At 43.5% G+C, this 23,137-nt stretch overlaps 1 protein-coding gene across 1 annotated transcript in view; it reads right to left on the bottom strand.

Moving 5' to 3' along the window:
- The window catches only part of lrrk1 (leucine-rich repeat kinase 1), a 179,755-nt gene that overhangs the window by 88,881 nt on the left and 67,737 nt on the right, over window positions 1–23,137 (bottom strand). The window contains exons 7-16 of the mRNA XM_078530495.1: window positions 21,814–22,040; window positions 19,933–20,060; window positions 19,397–19,560; window positions 16,656–16,793; window positions 15,476–15,588; window positions 14,130–14,200; window positions 8,581–8,701; window positions 8,025–8,137; window positions 4,894–5,108; window positions 2,131–2,295 (exon numbers count right to left, since the gene is read on the bottom strand). Of these exons, the coding sequence (XP_078386621.1) occupies window positions 2,131–2,295; window positions 4,894–5,108; window positions 8,025–8,137; window positions 8,581–8,701; window positions 14,130–14,200; window positions 15,476–15,588; window positions 16,656–16,793; window positions 19,397–19,560; window positions 19,933–20,060; window positions 21,814–22,040 (1,455 nt within the window). The remainder of the gene's footprint in view (window positions 1–2,130; window positions 2,296–4,893; window positions 5,109–8,024; window positions 8,138–8,580; window positions 8,702–14,129; window positions 14,201–15,475; window positions 15,589–16,655; window positions 16,794–19,396; window positions 19,561–19,932; window positions 20,061–21,813; window positions 22,041–23,137) is intronic.

The following is a 23,137-nucleotide window of genomic DNA, read 5'->3' as shown; positions in this document are numbered from 1 at the left end:
AAGCCTCCTCCTTAGGAAATCAGACAATGAATCAGATAAGGAGCGTCAGGATGCAGAGCACATGAGGGGCAGCAGAGGGTGGCTGCCAGGGAGACACAGGTCATTAGGTGATGCACCTAAACATCTGGAGGCCTATTGGCACGTGCAGTAATGAGATGCCACGTTTCAATGGTCAACTCCAATTGGCAGGACACTCACACCAACCCAAAGTCCTGCTTCAATATGTCCCTTTTCGAGGGAGTCTCTGAGGCCCATTGCAAGTGGCCCATGCTTTGCTGCTCTTATCAATATCAGGCAGGCATGACCGCTATCCCAAATCTAACACCATCCTAAGGGGGTGAAAAGCTTTTAACAAAGTCGAGCACAACAACATAAATATAGATATTTCAAAACGAGTTAACAAAGTGAGCATTGGTCCCGTAGAAAATGAGTCTTGGAATTAATAATGGAAAATAAAGAGATGGCAGATGAATTGAACAGGTACTTTGCATCGGTCTTCACTACAGAGGACACAAAATAGCTGTAAATCAGGAACTGGAAGGGAGGGAGGAACTCAAGAAAAATATAATCACCGGGGAAGTGGTACGAAACAAATTGTTGGAGCTGCGGGTTAACAAATCCCCTGGGCCCAGATGGATTTCATCCTAGGGTTTTAAAAGAAGTGGCCAGTGGGATAGTTGATGCATTGGTTTTAATTTTCCAAAATTCCTTAGATTCAGAGAAGCTTCCACTCAATTGGAAAACAGAAAATGTAAGTCCTTCATTCAAAAAGGGAGAGAACGAGAAGCAGGAAACTATAGGCCAGTTAGCTTAACATCTGTCACAGGGAAAATGTTAGAAGTTATTATTAAAGATGTTATAGCAGGGCACTTAGAAAAATTCAACTTGGCATGGATAGAAGATTGACTGGCTAACAGGAAGCAGAAAGTAGGCATCAATGGGTCTGGTTGGCAGGATGTAAGGAGTGGTGTGCCACAGGGATCAGTGCTGGGTCAACTGTTCACAATTTATAGAAATGACTTGGATGAAGGGATTGAAGGTATAGTTGCTAACTTTGCTGATAACACAAAGATAAGTAGGAAAGTAAATTGTGAAGAGGGCATAAGGAGGCTACAACAGAATATAGATAGGTTAAGTGAGTGGGCAAAGGTTTGGCAAATGGAGCATAATGTGGGAAAATGTGAAATTCTCCAGGAAGAATAAAAAAGAAGCTTATTACCTAAATGGTGATAGATTGCAGAGATCTGAGATTCAGAGGGATCCATGTGTCCTAGTGTAGGAATTGCAAAAGGCTAGTATGCAGATACAGCAAGTAATTAGGAAAGCTAATAGAATTTTTTATTGTGGGGGGATTTGAATACAAAAGTAGGGAGGTTATGCTTCAGTTATACAGGACATTGGTGAGACCACATCTGGAGTACTGTGTACAGTACTGGTCTCTCTATTTAAGGAAAGATGTAAATGCATTAGAAGCAGTTCAGAGAAGGTTTACTCGACTAATACCTGGAATGGGAGGGTTGTCATATGAGGAAAGGCTGGACAGGTTAGGCTTGTATCCACTGGAGTTTAGAAGAGTAAGAGGTGACTTGATTGAAACCTTTAAGACTCTGAGGGGTCTTGACAGGGTAGATGTGGAGAGGATGTTTCCTCTTGTGGGAGAATCTAGAACTAGGGGTCACTGTTCAAAAATAAGGGGTCACTCATTTAAGACAGAGATGAGGAGAAATGTTTTCTCTCAGAGGGTTATGAGACTTTGGAACTCTCTCCCTCAAAAGGCAGTGGAAGCAGAGTCTGAATATTTCTAAGACAGAGCTAGATAGATTCTTGATAAGCAAGGGGGTGAAAGGTTATCGGGGGTAGGTGGGAATGTGGAGTTGAGGTTACAATCAGATCAGCCATGATCTTATTGAATGGCAGATCAGGCTCGAGGGGCTGAGTGGCCTACTGCTGCTCCTAATTCATATGTTCGTATGTTCATTCAATGACCCAGTTTTGTTCATTACCTGATTTTGTGTGCTGTTGGAGAAGAGTCTTGGACATCTGTCTAATGTACAAGCAAGAGGAGGTTTGAACAGTTTTGTATTTTTACAGGATGTGACCCTCACAGTTTTGGCTGTGCCCATTTCCTACCTCAATGTTCAGTAGCCAAGACTGCAGGTTTGCAACTGCTTCCTCTCCCAGCGCCAGGTTCCACACAACCACATAGAGAGCTTTATCAGTGAAGAAGCACTGATTTACTGTCGCCATTTTGGCAGCACCTCCAACATCCCACACATTAAACACAACCGAATCCATCTAGGGGAAAAAGCAGAGTTACTCAGTTATTCTGTAACTTAGTCCATTACTGCGCCGTGGGGGGTGGGGGGCAATTGGGTGGCTTTTTCAGACAGTTAACACTGCCTGATTGGCCGAATGGCCTCCTTCAGTACTGTATGATTCAATATCTATTAAGGGATGGTCTTCAAAGGAATGACATGTGCCCCCTGCTGGATGTGCTGGCTTGGGGAATGTACTCTTAGAAAGCATTCTTGGACATCGCTGAGGGAGCAGAATGTTTCAATTGCCCAGTACATTTGTATTTTTGCAAAGCGAAAATCATTCCTTTTTTAGAGTCTTCGAGGTCCACAGCACAGAAAAAGGCCCTTTTGCTCATTGCATATTTTCAAATGTTGGTGTTTTGGACAAAGTGCTACAGCATTGGGGTCAATTCTAACCCTATCCAAATGGTGGGAACTGGGTGGTTTGGGGAGGAGTGAGGTTAAAATGTAGACGTTACTCACTTGCTCAGATCCCGACTGTTAAGGATATAGAGCTGCAGGATTCTGCAGGCAGATGAGGAGGCCGCCTAAAGCAAGCTGAGGCTTCATAAATTTATGAACATCCAAGTCCTATGACATATTAGGACCCCAATGAGATCGGAGTGAGGAAAGCACCAATGCTCTCCTACTTGCCAGAAACTGATCAACAGATAGAAAAGACGCATCACCTAAGTCTAGAACTTTCCTCCATTTGGATAGGTGGAACAGGAGTTCTCCTCTGGGATTCCCAGCAAAAGTCACAGACTAACCTGCCTCAGAGTCCCTTCCCCACTCCTGTGAGGCCCTCCTGAAACTCCCTTCCCCCAGTTAACAGGAAGCCAGTAGGTGGCCGTGGACTGCCTGACCTTTATCCGTTGGCAGTCACCATGCACCACCCCACACCCAGCCCTGCAGGGCCGGAGGCATTTAAACAAGGCCTGGCAAATAAAATCACTCTGACTTCCTGCTGCCTCTGCGAGGAACGGAATCAATTCACCAGAAACGTGCTTAGTGTTTAAACCAGCTTCAAAATATAATAAATCCTTTGTTAGGCCTCAACTGGATTGCATTCAATTCTGCGCTCCACACATCAGGAAGGGTGTCAAGGTCTTAGAGAAGCTGCAGAGGAGATTGTTGAGAATGGTTCCCAGGGTGAGGGACTTCGCTCTCCTAATAGTAGAGAAGGTTGAAGGGGGGGGTGTTCCTGAATGGTTTTGATAGAGTAAATAAGAAGGGAGTGTTTCCAGTGGTGGTGAGGTCAGTAACCAGAGGGACATAGATTTAAGGTGATTGGCAAAAGAACCAGGGGGAAGATGAGGCATTTTTTTAATAGGCAGCAAGTTGTTGTGATCAGGAATGCGCCGCCTGAAAGGGCAGTGGGAGCAGATTCAATACTAACTTTCAAATGGAAATTGGATAAATATTTAAACAGGAAAATATTACAGAGTCCATGGGAAAAGAGCAGGGGAATAGGACCAATTGTTTGGCCCTTTCAGAGAGTTGCCACTGGCAATGATAAGTTGATAGACCTTCTTGTGTGGTCTATGATTAAACAGTAAACGGATATAAGAACCATCGCTTAAATGTTGATGGTAAAAGGAAGGCCAGCTCAGATGGAACTACCAATACTTCCTGGCTCCAAGGGCAGAGCAGAGCTCATAGTAACTCTTAAATAATGCAACACAAATAGATGATAAAGCACTTTGAGAACAGAGGGAACACTGGACTCTCTATAGTGCTGATACCAGAAAGAGTTGGCAGCTGGGACAGGGAGGAGCTCCATCCCCTCCAAACCACACCTCCCCAAAAATGTTCTGATATACCAAGGAGGTGGGACTGTTGTGTTGACATAACCTGCTGGATTTACCAGGGCTCCTGTCTCCAATCCATCAAACAACCTGGACACTGGCTGGATATCAGAATCCAGGTTGATGCATGGGAGCAAGTGGTGTCAATAGGGTCTGGGGTGATGGGTGTGTGGAGAGTCATGGCCAGGAAGGACACAGAATTGAGCCAAGAAGCATTTATACCCATGGGGCATTGATTACCTTCATTGGCCATCATGCAAATCAAACAGGCCATTTGATCCAACCAGGCTGTGTTGGTGTTCACCCTCCCAGACAAGCGGTATCCTAATCTCACATGTCCATCCTGGTCCCATATTCCTCTAACCCTCTTTCCTTCTCTTATCCACCCTAATTATTAAAAGTTGAAATAAAAACAGAAAGTGCTGGAAATACTCAGCAGGTCTGGTAACTCTGTTTTTCCCTCTACAGATGTTAACGTTGCAGGTCTGTGATCGTTCTGTTTCAGTTGGCATGGGTGTGTGTGTTCCCCCTCAGACAGGGTCAGGCAGAGACCATCCAGCAACACTCTCCCCCACTGAAATCAGTAAAACTCGGTGGCCTCTCAGATTCTCCGACAGGATCAGGGGTGGAGGTAACAGACTGATCAGGATTCCCACTCTATGATACAGCAACACAATGGGAATGATCCATTTCAGACCCACTGTGCTGACTTTCGAAAATACCGACTTACGTAACAGAACACCTCAACAACACTGAAACACAAATCAGAGTCAAGGAACTAGCAGTACCTTCGTCTTGAATGCAGCAGGTCGTGGAAGTTCCCAGCTCGTGGTTTGGATGCTACTTTCTTTGTACGTGTTTTGTGTGGGCTTCCCAGACTGCAGAGTCTCCAGCAGAGTGGACTTCCCCTGACGCGGGGGCCCAACAATGATCATCTTCAGCAGCTTGCAAGGCTCAGCTTTCCGTAGCTGTGCTCTTAGATAGGCCAGCACTGCCGAAGGCCCTGTGAGATGGTCACAAGACACAGGTCACTTACAGCACAGCATTGATGCTTCGGTTTAGACAGTTGTCTTGATTCAGATCAGATCATTCTAACCACTAGCTTTGAAAGTCAAACTCCACTGCTGATCTCTATTTAAACTTTTGAGTTAAATAATTCCCCAAGCCAAACATAGATAATCTCACTGCATCGCCATGGCAACAGGTACTTCTTCATTCACAAACCTGGCATTGGGTCAATCCTGCAATCCTCAGAATTGTATAAAAAACATCTTAATTGTTTAGTCAGCAAACTCTACAGTCTTTTTGGAGGATGGAACAGAGGCTAGAGAAAGGTGAATGACAACAAAAATTGTATGGCAAGAATGTTGGGGAAGTGGGGTGACTGGGTCCAGTTGGTGGGGGCTGGGTCCAGTGATGAGGGGGTTGGGTCCAGTGAGGGTTGACTGGGTCCAGTGAGGGTTGACTGGGTCCAGTTGGTGGGCGTTGGGTCCAATGATGGGGGACTGGGTCCAATGATGGGGGGGTTGGGTCCAGTGAGGGTTGACTGGGTCCAGTGAGGGGGGGCTGGGACCAGTTGGTGGGCGTTGGGTCCAATGATGGGGGACTGGGTCCAGTTGGTGGGCGTTGGGTCCAATGATGGGGGACTGGGTCCACATGCAGTCTAAATCCAACTGTTAATTGACTGAGGAGGGATTCTTATGGACATCAATAACAAACCATTTAAATAAATCTTTCCGAGATCATAGAAATAGCAATTAAGAAGAGGGCCATTCAGCCTATCACACTTACACAGATGCTAAGGCCAGAATTTTACAGGCCCCCCACAGCGGGGCCAGCGAGCCATTGAAATCTCCGTCCACATCAGCGGGACCGGATGGTCCAGCCAGTGTCAATTCCTACGCCACATGGGAACTTCAGGACACTTCATGCAGCTTGGGGGACTACATGTGTCGGAAGTGTCTCCAGCTGCTCAGCTCGAGCTCAGGATTTCAAATTCAAATGTTTCAGGTCACTCAAGACCGGAAACTTGAGTGTGCATTTTTCTGAACTTAATTTAAGGTTTTATTTGCCCTCAGAACCTCCTGAACTACTAAGTTCCAAAGTGTCATAACTGGCATTGGTCTTGGCTGAGTGCAGAGTGTTATAATCCCAGATGACGTTACTACTGGATAAGTCAGATCCCAGGGTGGAACCTGGCTTGATAGATCCTAAATTTTATTTTTTTTTAGAAACATGGAGAGCAGTTACTGAACACATTCACAGGAATCTGCTCGGGTACTTTTAATGAGAAGAAAAAACATTTATTAAACACGAATAAAGAACTATATTACATTATTCCTTCACCCACAGCCATACCTTTACAGATATCTACAGATCTGTAAGGATATGTCATGAAATGTCATAAGGCTTGTCGAACTTTCTCTGAGGCTTCTCCTTGACGAATGCCGTTCTCCTTGCAGTAGGACAAAGTGCACAGAAAAGGTGGAACTCATTGTAGTCCAGTGCAAGGCTGAGGAATGATCACATATCACAGAAGGGATTTTTGAACTTCTCCCATTGAGCAACCAATACTGATTATAGCCCCCAATGATTTGAAGCAAATTCTTGCCAGGGCAGATGTTAACTTACTATTTGGATGGTCAGCTAAGATTTTATGAAGCATCTCAACAATCACAGTGGGATTTCTTTCACAAAGCCCATTACTGAAGGGACTTGCAGCCGTATTGTTCATTGCTACAATGTTCAAATTTTTGCACATGTCTCTAAATTCATCATTGGCAAATACCCCCATTTTTAGTCAGGAATTTAACCGGTGCTCCCAGTCTGGCCCCAATCCATTTTTTTCATGACTTTATCAACAATCACATTTTTATTTTTACCATGTATTACTGTAGAAAGATTGAACCTTGTCGCCATGACTCTGAAATGTAAAATGAAAATGTTTCTACCCTTGTCCCACACCTTTAAATCCATAGCAACTACTTCATTAAAGTCTCATGTTAATGGGAAACTTACAATAGGCCTTGATGGTATCCTCCATTTATTCATATATCACATTTTTCACTAATCTCTTCAATGAGCTTTGTGCACTCATCATCAACCACCCCTGCATCCTTTAGTAGGATTTTTAATCCGTGACATGAGGGATGAGCAAATTGTCGATGTAACTTTAAGGCAATTTGTTTTTTTCCTCTCAAAGTCCTATCACCTGATGCCATTAACACTTTCACATTCCGATTAGAGGTGCTAGGTTTTGTTAAAGGGATGCGATGATGTTCTGATTTCAAATCTACTGACTTTCCAAAGACAATTACTTTATCATGTTCCATGTCCAATTTCATTTGTGCCTTTTTCATGGATGGCTTTCTCAGCAGCAAGGGTATCTCACTATCTACTACATATCTACTAATAAAGTGGCTCACCCCAGCCATGCCTTCAACTGCCTAGACCCTACGCTCTGAAATACCCTCCCTAAAGCTCTCAGCCTCTCTATCTCTCTTTCCACCTTTAAACAATTCCTTAAAACCTACCTCTTTGACCGAGCATTTGGCCTAATATCACCCTATATGGCAGTGTCAAATTTTGCTTTATAATGCTCCAGCAAAGCAGCTGAGAAATGTTATTTTGTTAAAACACAGACTATCAGTGCAAGTTGTTGTTTTTAATTTTAAATCAGAGATTGATAAATATTTATTTACCAAAGGTACTGAAGGATACGGGGCAAAGGCGGGTCACAGATCAGCCGTGACCTCACTGAATGGCGGAACAGTCTGAAATAGCGAAATAGTCTCCTCCTGTTCCAATGTTTCAATCCACACAAAAACCTTAACTTGCCCACACTCCCATGCCTTGACCTAAAATCACATCAATTGTAGTTTCAAAAGACATTGAAATAACAAGAAAAAGCTCGATTTACCTTCGTTTCTGACCTCTGTGGGCACATTAGAGATGCTTAATTGATCGATGTCCAGCTGCCACATATTAGCCAGCTGGCCAAGCTCAGCAGGGAGCTCCCGGAGTCCAGGATTACTGATGAGACGGAAAAGGATTAAATATACAGGCAAACGCAATCTGCACTGTGCAGGTATCAATTGATTTTGGAGTTAATTTTTGGTGTCAAGGTTTGTCTGATAACACTCCTGTGAAGCACCTTGCGCCATTTTATTGTGTTTCAGGTGCCATTTAAATGAAAATTCTTTTGTTTATTTTGTCCTTCTTAACTGTGGGGTGTAGACAGAGCCCACCTGCCCAAATTAGAACTGGGAGCCAAACCCTGGCCCTTTCCGCTCTGTTGGGTAAACTTAGCCATGGGAGTCTGGCAGAGACATTAACTGGATGGTAATACTTTCTGAAAAAGAAACTTTTAACAATCTGGCTGCAGCTTTTAATTGAATATATCACGCTGCCATCGCTATAGGAGTCCACAGTAATCCCATACTTCTGAGTTCATTATAAACAAGTAACTGACTTACTTTGAAAGGTACAGCTCAGAGAGGGTTCGCAGCCAACACACCGACTGAGGGACTGAGTCAAGAAAATTATTGTCCAGGTGCAGAACTTCCAAGCACTCACCAAGGAACTGTGGGAATTCAACTAGTGAAACCAAAAATAAAAGAATGAATGTGTGTTGCTCTGTTAGTGTTTAATAGCTCGTTGCTGTCTGCCTTGGCTGGTTACTTCTCTTTCAGGGTTGAGTTACCTTCGCATTTCAGTGCAGACACTGATTCCACTGATGAATTTTGACACTGGTTTCCAGAAACAGGCTGGGCTTGGCATTTCCTCTGCTCCCTGCTCCCTTCTCTCCACTGGTGAACTCAAAATTTGCCAAACACACAAGGTTTATTCTGATACACCAGAGAACGGCTGAAATGTTTAATAACGTTTACTGTATTCTTGCTTCTGGCCACATACTTGTCTCTTTTAAAAATAGAGCTGGCCCAGTATCAATGGGGCCAAATGGCCTTTCCCTCTGTTGCAGAATTCTGCTGAAAATCTCTCTGTGATTTGTCGGACAGTTTATACAAAGGAACACTGTGCACGATAGGTACCACAGAGAATGAGAGGTGATCCATTTTGGTAGGAAGAACATGGAGAGACAATATAAAATAAGGGGTACAACTCTAAAGGGTGTGCAGGAGCAGGGGGGGGCGCTGGGTGTATATATGCCTAAACTATTAAAGGTGGCAGGACAGGTGAAGAGAGCAGTTAAGAAAGTGTACAGGCCTTACTAATAGGGGCTTAGAGTACAAGAGCAGGAAGGTTATGCTGAACATGTATAAGACACTAATCAGACCTCAGCTGGAGTATTGTGTACAGTTCTGGGCTCCACATTATAGGAAGGATGTGAACACATTGGAGATAGTGCAGAAGAGGTTAATGAGAATGGTTCCAGGGCTGAGAAACTTCAGTTACGAAGATAGATTGGAGAGGTTGGGAGTGTTCTCCTTGGAGAGAAGAAGACTAAAAGGAGATTTGATAGAGGTGTTCAAAATCATGAGGGGGCTGGACAGAGTAGATAGGGAGAAACTGTTCCTGCTTATAAAAGGATCGAGAATGAGAGGGCACAGATTTAAAGTGATTTACAAAAGAAGCAAATGTCAAGTGAGAAAAAACCTTTTCACACAGCGATTGGTTCAGGTCTGGAATGCACTGCCTGGAAGTGTGGTGCAGGCAGGTTCAATCGAGGCATTCGAGACAGTATTAGATGATTATTTGAATAGAAACAATGTACAGGGATGTGGGGAAAAGGCAGGAGAATGGCACTGAGTCAAAACGCCTATTTGGAGAGCTGGTGCAGGCACGATGGACTGAATGGCCTCCTTCTGCACCATAACATAAAAACATAAGAACATAAGAACTAGGAGCACTAGGAGGCTATTCAGCCCCTCGAGCCTGCCCCGCCATTCAATACGATCATGGCTGATCTCATTTTGGCCTCAACTCCAATTTCCCGCCCTCTCCCCATAACCTTTCAACCCGTTACTAATTAAAAATCTGTCTATCTCCTCCTTAAATTTATTCAGCGTCCTGGCATCCACTGCACTCTGAGGTAGTGAATTCCACAGATTCACGACCCTTTGAGAAAAGTAATTCCTCCTCATCTCTGATTTAAATCTACCACCCCTTAGCCTAAAACTATGGCCTCTCATTCTAGAATGCCCCACAAGGGGAAACATCTGCTCCATGTCTACTTTTTCTATCCCTTTAGCATCTTAAATACCTCAATTAGATCTCCTCTTATCCTTCTAAACTCTAGCGAGTATAGGCCTAAACAGCTCAACCTCTCCTCATAAGACAGGCCCCGCATCTCTGGAATCAATCTCGTGAACCTCCTCTGAACTGTCTCCAATGCAACTACATCCTTCCTCAAGTAAGGGGACCAAAACTGTGCACAGTACTCCAGGTGCGGTCTCATCAATGCCTTGTACAGTTGCAACAACATTTCCCTATTTTTATACTCTATTCCTTTAGCAATAAATGCCAAAATTCCATTTGCCTTCCTTATTACCTGCTGTACCTGTACACTAGCTTTCAGCGATTCATGCACGAGGACACCCAGACCCCTCTGCACTGAAGCATTCTGAAGTTTCTCTCCATTTAAATAATAAGTCGCCTTTTTATTCTTCCGACCAAAATGGATAACCTCACACTTATCCACGTTAAACTCCATCTGCCAAATTTTGGCCCATTCACCTAACCTGTCCATATCCATTTGTAAATTTCTTATTTCTTCATTGCAACTTACTTCCCCACCTATTTTGGTGTCATCTGAAAATTTAGCTATAGTACCTTCTATCCCTGAATCCAAGTCATTAATATAGATTGTAAATAGTTGGGACCCAAGGACCGAACCCTGTGGTTACCACTAGTTACAGCTTGCCATCCAGAAAAAGACCCATTTATTCCCGACTCTCTGCTTTCTGTTGGTTGGCCAATCCTCTATCCAAGCTAATATATTACACCTAACTCTGTGTGACCTTATCTTGTGTATTAATCTTTTGTGTGGCACCTTATCAAAGGCCTTCTGGAAGTCCAGATATGCTACATCTACAGGATCCCCATTATCCACTTTGCTTGTCACATCTTCAAAGAACTCTAGTAAATTGGTCAAACACAATTTACTCTTCATAAAACCATGCTGACTCTGATGGATTGCATTTTGACTTTCCAAATACCTCATTACTACTTCCTTAATAATGGATTCCAACAATTTCCCAGTGACAGACGTTAAACTAACTGGTCTATAGTTTCCTACAACACACAGTAACAACTGTGACTCTGTGGTGCTCCATAATGGTCGTTTGAGAATTTGAGTTCAGTTTAAAACATCTGGAAATAAAAAGCTGGTGTGAGTAAAAGTGACCATGAAGCTGTCAGGAACCCAACTAGTTCATGGTCATTTTTTAGGGAATGAAATCTTCCTTAGTCTTGACATGACTCCAGTCCTACATCAAGGTGGTGGACTCTAACTACCTAGTCAAGTAACTTCCCCGCTTTTGTGTTGTATTAAACTGCTACCAGTGATTCAAAAAGGTGGCTCACAAAAACCTTCCCAAGGGTAACTGTGGATGCAAAATAAACACTGGCCTTGCCAGAAATGCCCATATTCTGAGATCAAAAAAAATGAAGACAGTTTATTTGTGGGCAGAAGGTGAGGGTGGGTAAGTGGACAAATGACATTCTTATACTTGGTAAGACACATTTAACAGACAGAGTTTTGACCTCATTCAGAGTTCATACCGAGGCCTAGGACGGGTAAGTGAGAAGGTTTTATCCGATAACTAAATACTTGTGCCTTGTTGGTATAGTCAGTAAGTGTGAGTCCAGGTGCTTCCTCTGTGTGAGAAGGAATACACATGGACAGAGAAGTGGCAGACGTAGCTAAGTAATGAACAAGATGTGCAAAGCCAGTTCCTGGAACAAGAATAATCAATCAATCGAGGTATTTGTTAAAGGGCCAATCTCTCAATGCAGTGGCTGGATCAAAGTGTGTAGAGAAATGTATTCTTAAAAGCAGGTGGGCAATTTAAAAAGCTATTAAGACAGACTGAATATGAAAGTAGAGAGATCAAGGATGCTTCATACAATATTTAATACAGAACTGTGTGCAGTTTTGGACTCCTCACTTTAAGAGGTATATAGCAACCCCGGAGACACAGATTTATCAGAATGATCCCAGAAATGTGGGCTCTGGGTTACAAGCGAAGGCAGGGACAATGACAAATGGGTTCTAACAAAGTGAGTGGATTACAGGAGGTTTGATGGAGCTGTTCAGAATGATACTTATAAGGAAAATAAACATAGATTCTTTTCACTAACAGAGATTCACGGGCAAGAAACCATGATCTAGAGGTAAGCACTCTGTATAGAGTGGGGGAAATTAGAAGAAGCATTTTTACACAGAGAATTATCATCAACATCCTGGGGGTTACAATTGCATAGAACCTGAACTGCACCAGGCATATAAATATTGTGGCTACAAGAGCAGATCAGAGGCTGGGAATTCTGCAGTGAGTAACTCACCTCCTGACACCCCAAAGCCTGTTCACCATCTACAAGGCACAAGTCAGGAGTTTGATGGAATACTCTCCGCCTGCCTAGATGAGGGTGGCTTCTGTCGAGAAGTTCAATACCACTCAGGACAAAGCAGCCCACTCGATTGGCACCTCATCCACCACTTTCAACATTCACTCCCTCCACCACCGACGCACAGTAGCAGCAGTGTGTGTATCATCTACAAGATGCACTGCAGGAATTCACCAAGGCTCCTTAGGCAGCACCTTCCAGACCCATGACCACTACCATCTAGAAGGACAAGGGCAGCAGATAGATGGGAACACCACCACCTGGAAGTTCCCCTCCAAGCCACTCACCATCCTGACTTGGAAATATATCGGCCGTTCCTTCACTGTCGTTGGGTCAAAATCCTGGAACTGCTTCCCTAACAGCACAGTGGGTGTAACTACACCACATGGACTGCAGTGGTTCAAGAAGACAACTCACCACCATCTTCTCAAGGGCAATTAGGGATGGGCAATAAATGTTGGCCCAGCCAGCGACGCCCACATCCCGTGAATGAATAAAAAACTAGATCATGGCTGATCTTCTATCTTAACACTATTTTCCTGCACTATCCCCATATCGCTTGATATCTTTAATAACTAGAAATCTACCCATCTCTGCTTTGAATATACTCAATGACTGAACCTCCGCAACCCTCTGGGGTAGAGAGTTCCAAAGATTCACCACTTTCTGAGTGAAAAAATTCCTCCTCATCTCCGTTCTAAAGGACTTACCTCTCATTCTCAGACTGTGTCTCCTGATTCTAGACTCCCCCAGGCAGGGAAAACATCCTTATTGCATCGGCCCTGTCTTGCCCTGTAAGGATTTTCTATGCTTCAATGAGATCACTTCTCATTCTGCTAAACTCTAGAGAATACAGGCCCAGTCTCCTCAATCTCTCCTTGCAGGACAATCCCACCATCCCAGCGATTAGTCTGGTGAACCTTCGTTGCACTCCCTCTACGGCCAGTATATCCTCCCTTAGGTAAGGAGACCACAACCGCACACACTACTCCAGGTGAAGTCGTGTGAATGCTGTATACAATTGCAGTAAGACTTCTTTGCTTTACTTGGGAATATATCGTTCCTTCACTGACACTGGGTCAAAATCCTGGAACTCCCTTCCTAACAGCACTGTGAGTGTACCTACACCACATGGACTGCAGCGGTTCAAGAAGGCAGCTCACCACCACCTTCTCAAGGGCAATTAGGGATGGGTAACAAAGGTTCCATTTGCCAGGGAAGCCCACAACCCAGGAACAAGTTTAAAAATGATGGGATCTTGACCACAAGTGATTCAAATTCTGTAAATATTGGAAGAAGCAGAATTAAAAAGGAGAAAGGGAGGAAATTGGACTGTGTTAAAACATCGTGAGCAGGGTCTATGTTCAACGGGGGCTGAAGGGCCTCCTCCCATGCAAATCCCAAAGCTCCATCTGGCTTCCTGTGGATTTGTTACCTGTGTCTGTATTTCTCTTTTGTCGCGTTGTAAAAAAACTGACTTTTCTACATCTGGCTCCTTCTTCGCTCCTGTACACAGGAAAATAAAACAAAACACTCAGTCATAGGAATCATAGTGAGCTCTTAGTAATCACTAAACACCATGTCATAGCCTGATGCGCTGTGCCCGCAACGCGCTCAACGCACAATAGTAATCCGACACTCACCATACTCCACTGCAACATGACACAATGGGACAGGCAGGTGGTGGATGGAATTTAATACAGAGAAGTGTGAGGCGATGTATTTTGGCAGAAGGGATAGGGAGAGGCAATAGAGACTCAATGGCACAATTCTCGAGAGGAATGTGCAGGGACAGACCTTGGCGTTTTTGAAGGTGCTGGGACATGTTACGAGATTAGTTACTCAAGCCTCTTGGGTTTTTACATAGAGGTATTGAGTCCAAAATCAGTGAAGCTATGCTGAACCTTTCTAAGGTTCTGGTTAGGTCACCCCGAGAATATTGTGTCCAATTCTGGTCATCAGAGGCTGAATTTTGTGTTCCCGGGGCCAGGTTCCCAGGCAGGGGATGGTACAAATGGGTGCAATGCCCTGGGTGTTGTTCCCGGCACCTACCCAGCCACCCCTGCTGCCATTTTACACACGGCAGGGAGGCTTTGGGTGACCCATCCACCTGTCAGTCAAGTGTGGCCAATTAATAGCCATTAAGATCCTCTTCCCACCTCAACCTTTCCCATGGCAGCCGAAGGCCAGCACTAAGTGTGAAGCCTGGCAGCATTCACTGCTCTGGCTGGTGGCAGGCAAGGGGCAAGGGGCAAGGGGCACCTCCTTTATAGGATCCCAGTACCTTCATAAACCCTCCCCCCCCCCACCTCGTGTTTCCTCTCCCCCTCTTGCTGTCCACCCCAGGCCCCCACCCCTCTCAGCCTCCTAGTCACAGTCTGTCAGCCTGACCCTGGCATACTCAACCTGTCCCACCCCCTCCCCAAACTTACAGCAGTGTCCAGCTCCACTGACAATCCCCAGTGCCCACCTCTCCCTCAGCGCCTGCTCCAATCATTCAATGGACACTCGGAGTGCAGGTTCAAAAGCAAGTCCAGGGTAAGCACTCAGGATGGGCACCTCTAATGATGCGAAGCCTATTTCAGATATTGAGATAACCCCATCCCTTGGGATTTGGCATGGACCCAGACAGTTGGCCGTGGGTAATCTCACTGTACCTCACTGCCGGGCACACTTAGGCTCCTGAAATTTCTTCCCCCCTCCACCCCTTCAAACCTATCAACATGAAGGGAACAGGAGAAAGCCTGTTTACTTGTAAACACACCGTTAGACAGCACTCACTTTCCAAGCTGATTTCGAGAGAGATCAAGTGATTTGAGGTTCGAGCACTGCCATCTGTCCACTGGAGGAAGTGATTGTAACTGATTGCCAGACAATTTCAGAGAGTTCAGGGCCTGTAATCAGTTAAAAGATGGTTTGTCATATTGTAGTTCAACAGTCACAGCACAGGTTAACACTAAAACATTCACCAAACAGAAAAAGCAACATTGCATGTAATATTGCCATGATATGCACAGGAAACTGGGACCGAGGATCTGGAACAGGAGGAGGGGAAAGTCATGGGTGTGGGGTTGGGATATTGCCAGAGTGTCAGATTAAAGGAATTGCGAGTAGCATCTGAGCACCATTGACCTTTTAGCTAAGATACTCCATCAGAGGCAAATACAATAAATTAGTAAGTTTAAGTGTGACATGTGGGTGTGACAGAAATCGTACAAAGGGAAAAACATAATAGGGAAATGTTAGAGGAGGAGGTACATGAAGTGGGTACTAGCTTCCCTGTGTGTCCTCACAATCGGCTGTTATTACTTTGGAGGAAGGTTACACAGAATCAGGAGGCCATTCAGTCCCTTGAGCTTGCTCTGCCACTCAATCAGATCAAGCCTGACCTGTCCCTCAACTCCATTTACGCACATTTGCTCCATAAACCTTGACATCCTTACTTAACAAAAATCAATCGACCCAAGTTCTGAAAGCTCCAATTGACCTCCAGCATTCACAGCCTTTAGCAGGTTTGTGTGCAGAGGTACTTCCTCACTTCCCTCCTAAATAGCCGCACTCTAATTTCACTCTTATGCAATTTGTCCTAACGTTTAACCCTTTAGGTCCCACTATCATTCTGGTAAATTGACATTGCCCCCTCCCCTTGCTCAGCATGCTGGCCAGAACTGGACACGGTCCTCTAGATGGGGACTGATGAAGGTCCTGTCCAACTTCCTCACATTGTGACTTCCTAATTCCATCTACACACCACGCTGTGCCCCTAAACCCAATGCAAACTTTGATATCTAACTCTCTATTCCTTTATCCAAGTCAACGGCATGGTAGGATGGACATGTAAGGGTTGAGCAGAAATCCTATGGAAATTCCCAGTCCGGATGGTTTTGCACCATTCAGTCTATCGTACAGAATGATTACAATTCAATTGTAGAAAAGAAATCCCGAAATTGTGCACAAATACCTTAAGCTCAAAGATGTTTGCTGGCACTTCCTTCAATAAATTGTCAGAGAAATTTACTTCTTTAAGATAATTCTTCCAGAAGATACAGAGTGTGTTCGGAATGAATTCCAGTAAATTCCCAGAAGCATTACAAAATTTCTAGAAATAAAGAATAGAATTTGAATTTTAATCATCTTATTAGCTTTAGTCATTTCCCCTTCTCTTGGGAGGTACAGGCAAAATGTGATTATTATTTATTATAATTGTCCATCCCCAATCCAGCAAACATGGTCACGTTATCGCAGATACCATTGGCTGGGTAATGCTGTTGAAATCAGCACACTCCAGGACCAAACACCTTCTGTATGGTGAACTGGCGGCTGAGTCACACCCAGTCAGATGTCCATATTTCCTTCACAAGAATAGCTGCAGGTGTGATATGAGGCATCAGCACAGACCACATGGAAACAGCTGCCATCACGGGACCCTCTGGAGGTGGACCCTCTGGACGCTAACCCTCTGGAAGGGAATTGGAATAGGCAAGGAGAATCGGAAAGCACAGCTGGCCAAGAAGAGGGTCAAAAGCAGAGGCCAGTGAATCCTGTGCCTTCTCATCCCCCTGTGCAGTAAGTGTGGCAGACTGCCATACTAGAGTGAGACACATTCGGCGATGTTTAACACAGAGCTGACCAGCAAGGTGCAAACAAGATGGAAAGATGGATATCGTTTATGATACGAAGCGTTGATAGAGAGGCATGCTTTTTATTTAAAGGCAAACTATTTTTGTTTTGACAAAAACACCACAAGTGTTGGTAACAATTCATTTAAAAACCTGTAAATGAAAGTTATTTTGTCATTCTTTACGTGTGGCATCACCATGTTAACCTTTCACCATCCATATAATGAGGATAGTGTCTTGTAATGAGGATAGAGCTCCATTAATTGTCAAGGATTGCACCCTGTCAAATGACAGCACTCGGTTTCACTGACAGCTATGCTGTAATAATGTATCCCCAACTGTACATAAGATAAAAGCAAAATACTGCAGATGCTGGAAATCTGAAACAAAAACAGAAATAAAAACAGAAAACGTCAAAAACAGAAAACAAAAACAGTTCTGAAGGAGGGTCATACGGACTCAAAATGTTAACTCTGTTTCTCTCTCCACAGAGGCTGTCAGAGCTGCTGAGTTCTTCCACCATTTTCCGTTTTTATCCCCAACTGTACAGATTGGACCCTTCCTGTAGAAAAGAATGAGTTCGGAGCAAACTATTGTTCAATGTGAGTGAGTGATGGTTGTTCAGTGATGCACCGTTAGACAGAACAGGCCTTGTTTGTGCTGTATAAACCACAACAACAGGGAACAGTCACCACTACTCAGGATATGAATAAATCTTTGCGAAACAGCCCCTGTACTGTGTTGGCCGGGCCAGCTTTCTTTGCCCAGCTTTCCATCTGTATCCTCTGTCCCCAGTCAACTATGTTTGGTGCAGCTTCTCACTGACCCTCACTCAGTTAGTAACATGGAGATGATTTTATTAGAGTTCTGCCTCACTTTAAAAGCCTCATGCTTTCTAACACAGAGTGTTGTTTTTAAAATAAGTTCACCCATTGCCACACAAGTGAATCCAGAACACGCTTTACAATGTGGTTTCTGAAGAATTTAGGCATTCAAACAGAATCCGGTATTTGAGGTTTCCATCCTAAGCACAATGCTGGCACTACAGCTCTGGAACCTGTCCATTGTTGGGCTGGAGTGATCACCATGGTGACAGATTTGACCAGATATACAACTTTCCAAACTTTTTCTCCATCTGGGACTTTGTTCTGACTCCAAAAGTTTAGACATAAGTTTCAGATTTGAAGAACAGAAATGGTCTAAAGTGTCTTGGCCAATATTTATCCTTGAACTAACATCTGAAACAGGTTTACCTTCTCATTATCCCATTGTAGTTTTTGGGACCGTGCCTAAATCTGTCTAAATTTTTTGAGAGTAAAGACCTCAAGATAAGGGCAGGGTTGCCTTCTTGGTGGTGTTTGCTTGTGAAGAGCTGAAAAAGGATACATTTCAAAAGGACAGCAAAGTAAAAGGGGTAGAAATCAATCAAATCACAAACACTTATAGCTCCTTAACCTCTTTAATACTAATGTAGCCCTCCAATGATACCAGAAACATAGAAACCTAGGAGAAATGAAGTGGTGATGAAATCCAGGACCTAGAACAAGGTGAATGACTATGTCACTGGCCAGCATAATGTTCTGATACAGATTCCTGATATTGTGTTTAGTACAATGGCTTCCCCAGGATCTACCAAGTTCAGACAAGTTCCTAAGGTGGTGATGGACACCCAGATAAAGGTTAGAGGGACCTTTGATCTGTTTGCCCCATCATTTAAGTCCATCGCACCAGATTCTACCTTAGCCCAAACTCATATCACCTCCACCTGAATCAGGGATCTATTTTCAAATAGTTCAACTGGACTTCATCTACTCTGCTGGATAACAGACTATTCTAAGTGTGAAATTTAGTTACAGTTCGTTCCTTATCTTAAGGATTAGCCCCTGTTCATCACAGAAATTCCCCTCATGATTTAAAACACCAGGGTCCTGACCCGCTCCCTCCATTTCAGATCTGGTTATGGTGCAGTCACTGCTTTCCACAGCACACGGATTTAAAACCTGGTTCAATTCCAGACCCCCCCACCTCAACCTTTTGTTCAGTTTAAACAAATTCTTTGTGAATTCTGTAAAACTGTACTCACCAAAGGACAGGCCCAGGGTTCAGGAAAGCACTTGAGCATATTCTGAGACACTTTCAGGCTGCTCAAGGATTTGAAACAGTGCAGGAAAGTTGTGGGCAAAAGCTCAAGTTTATTGTCAGAAACATCGATCGCCTGCAGTTTCCGCAATCCAATCCAATTCGTTGCTGGAGGTAAAGGAATTGACCATTTAACTGACCAATCACACAGGAATTGACAATTTAACTGACCAATCACACAGGAATTGACAATTTAACTGACCAATCACACAGGAGTCAATCATTTAACTAACCAATCACACAGGAGTCGATCATTTAACTAACAAATCACACAGGAGTCGATCATTTAACTGACCAATCACACAGGAGTCAATCATTTAACTAACAAATCACACAGGAGTCAATCATTTAACTAACAAATCACACAGGAGTCAAACATTTAACTAACAAATCACACAGGAGTCGATCATTTAACTAACCAATCACACAGTGTAAAGAAAGAACAATTTGGGATATTTTCTCAGATTGAGATCGCTGTACCTTTCTCCTCATCAAATAACTTCTCCAGTAAATTGGTGAAAGCTGTGAGTTTTTCAAGCTTTGGGAGATGTAAGAAGCCCATGGGCAGGCAGCTCAGTTGGTTCTTTGACACATCAATCTCCAGTATGCTAAAGAAATGGAACATAATCCTGTTAATTCCATTGTTAACACCAGTCACACTATTACCTCTACCTCGACTCAGAATGTTTATGTCCGAGGAGTTCCAGGCCTGAGATTTCCGAATGTGCTGATTCTAAGCTTTAAAGAAAGGAACACTTGTCTATATATAACATCTTTCACAGCCACCAGACATCTCAAAGCGAATGAAGCAATACTTCGAGTGTAGTCACTGCTGTATTGTGGGAGCACAACAATCAATTTGCACACAGCAAACTCCCACAAACAGCAATGTGATAATGCCCTGTTAACCTTTTTGTTTATGTTGAATCAGGGACAACTATCGGCCAGGGACAACTCCCCTGCTCTTCCTCAAATAGTGCCATTGGATCTTTTACATCCACCCGAGAGGGCAGACGTAGCCTCGGTTTAACATCTAATCTGAAAGATGGCAGCTCCACAAGTGCAGAGTTCCCTCAGTACTGCACTGGAGTGTCAGTCTGGAGTGGGAGTGGGACTTAAACTCACAACCATCTGAGTCACTGGGAAGAGTACTACCCACTAAGCTATAGTTGATACAGCTCATTGGATTCAGAGATGAATTTATGTTTAATAGAGAAACCCAAGAACTGAGGGTGGCTTTGATTCAGTTGAACCTGTTGACAGTTGAGTTCTACCCCAGTATCTGTATCACTTCAAGGCCTTGATGTTTAAATCATTAAACAGTGCCACGTGGTATAATTTAAAGGTTTGGAATCAGCTTCATGCAACCGTTGCTGTAAGTGCAAATACTCACCAGGTTACTCAATCTCTGAGGAGAGAACAGTCAGCTTTACATATTAGGTGTGAATTGTTTTTAGAGTTCCTCTCTCTCTACACAGGCACTACCTGATCTGCTGAGTGTTTCCAGTTTCTGTTTTCATGTTAGATTCAAGGAACAAAGAACAAAGAAAAGTACAGCACAGGAACAGGCCCTTCGGCCCTCCAAGCCTGCGCCGATCATATTGCCTGTCAAACTAAAACATTTTGCAGTTCCGGAGTCCGTATCCCTCTATTCCCATCCTATTCATGTATTTGTCAAGCTGCCTCTTAAACACCACTATCGTACCTGCTTCCACCACCTCCTCTGGCAGCGAATTCCAGACACTCACTACCCTCTGCGTAAAAAAACTTGCCCCGCACATCTCCTCTATAGTTTTCTCCTTAAATCTATGTCCCCTAGTAATTGACTCTTCCACCCTGGGAAAAAGCTTCTGACTATCTACTCTGTCCATTCCTAGCAGCTGGTTCTGTGTATATCTCTTCATGTTCCCACTACCTTTAACATTGAAACACACGCAATGCAAGTTGCGGACAGATGGTGGGCAGTGGTAATGTCACTGGACTAGCAATCCAGAGGCCCAGGCGAATTCTTTAGGGACATGGGTTCAAATCCCACCACAGCTATTCAAATAATAAAATCTGGAATTGGAAGCTAGTCTCATTAATGGTGATCATGAAACTATCATCAATTGTTGTAAAAACCCATCTGGTTCACATTAGTAGGGAAGCAAATCTGCGATCCTACATGTGACTCCAGACCCACAGCAATGTGGTTGACACTTAACTGCCCTCTGAAATGGCTGAGCAAGCCACTCAGTTCAAGGGCAATAACGGATCGGCAACAAATGCTGGCCTCTGCCAGCGATGCCCACATCCCATGAAAGAATAAATTTAAAAAAGGCTGACTATGGCCTCTAACAATGCCTCTGACTTGTCACTTACCCTGTACAGAGTATTTCTTCGGAAGTGGTTGCGTTGGGCAAGTCCTTCAGCTGGTTTGCAGACAAGTTGAGTTTTTTCAGATGCACTAATCCCCAGGGAATAACTGAAGGAAGGTAAGTGAGGGTGTTCTTACTTAGATCAAGTTCTGTTATTTGATTGGAAACATCTATAAACCAGTCCAACTCTAACCAGGGCAGCCTCAGATGTGACCACTTCAGTGACAAGCCCTGTAATTGAAACACAAGAGTCATAGAGAACCTTACAGTACAGAAGGAGGCCACTTACTCCCATCGCCCACTTCTCTGCTTTTTCCACCATAGACTTGCAAAGTTTTATTTTTCAAGTATATATCCAATTCCTTTTTGAAAGTTATTAATCAATCTGCTTCCACCAGCATTCAGACAGTGCGTTCCAGATCATAACAACACAAAAATTGTAAAAAAATACCTAATATTGTGTAAAAAACATTTCTTATCCTACCTCTGGTTCTTTTGTCTCTTAGTTTCCTCTGGTTACTGGCCAGTATTATATACATTAATTGTATATAAATTGGATATCAACACAGTTTTCAAGTCATTTATAGCAGTTGGTTTAACATTGGTGCTAGGAAAGACACGGTGTGATCGTGACATATAAGCCGAGTTTTAAAGCTTTAAAAAATCCTTCCAAAGATCAGGGTGGACCTACATACCCAGTGTAAATGTGAAACACCGGTGTTGGTGTAGGTGTCGCCATTTTGAAATGTGAAAAAAAAAGTAACACGAGTAATTCAGATTAAATCAATGTGAGACGTTTTATTGAATAAATTCATTCTACAAGGATTGCTTTAACCATAATCAACATCTTTTAAAAACCATCAAATTTATTGTCTTCACATCAGATGTGAAGAGTTCATCGAATTCATTCTAAGGCACTTTGGCTACAGCATAAGATCCCACTCTGGATCAGATTTAGCAATCTTGGTTTAAGAATCATCCCTCCACAATAAATAGTCTCCCTTCCCAACCATTGAATTGGATATTCTGCATTTTTTTGAAAGATCCGATAATGATTGATGCATTAATAACATCCTACAATTTGATGATGGAGGAAACCATCAAGTGGGGCAGTGCACATAATTCCACACTTTGCGAAAGTTTTCCTCCATCAACCATTGGTCCATTCTATTTGGTGCAAACATGATCCTTGAATGACTTGTCGAGGCACAAAGCCAGAGGTTGAACTATGGACATGAGACTTCCTGGTATAACTGCAGTCTGGTCGGTATTTCTTCACAGGCACCTCTTGACATCATCATAATCTTGATAACAGATCTGAACATGTT

The sequence above is a fragment of the Cetorhinus maximus genome, chromosome 26 (genome assembly GCF_964194155.1).
Source record: "Cetorhinus maximus chromosome 26, sCetMax3.hap1.1, whole genome shotgun sequence".
Lineage (NCBI taxonomy): Eukaryota > Metazoa > Chordata > Chondrichthyes > Lamniformes > Cetorhinidae > Cetorhinus > Cetorhinus maximus.
The sequence above is the reverse complement of the archived record's forward strand: the minus strand, read 5'-3'. Positions and strand labels throughout refer to the sequence as shown.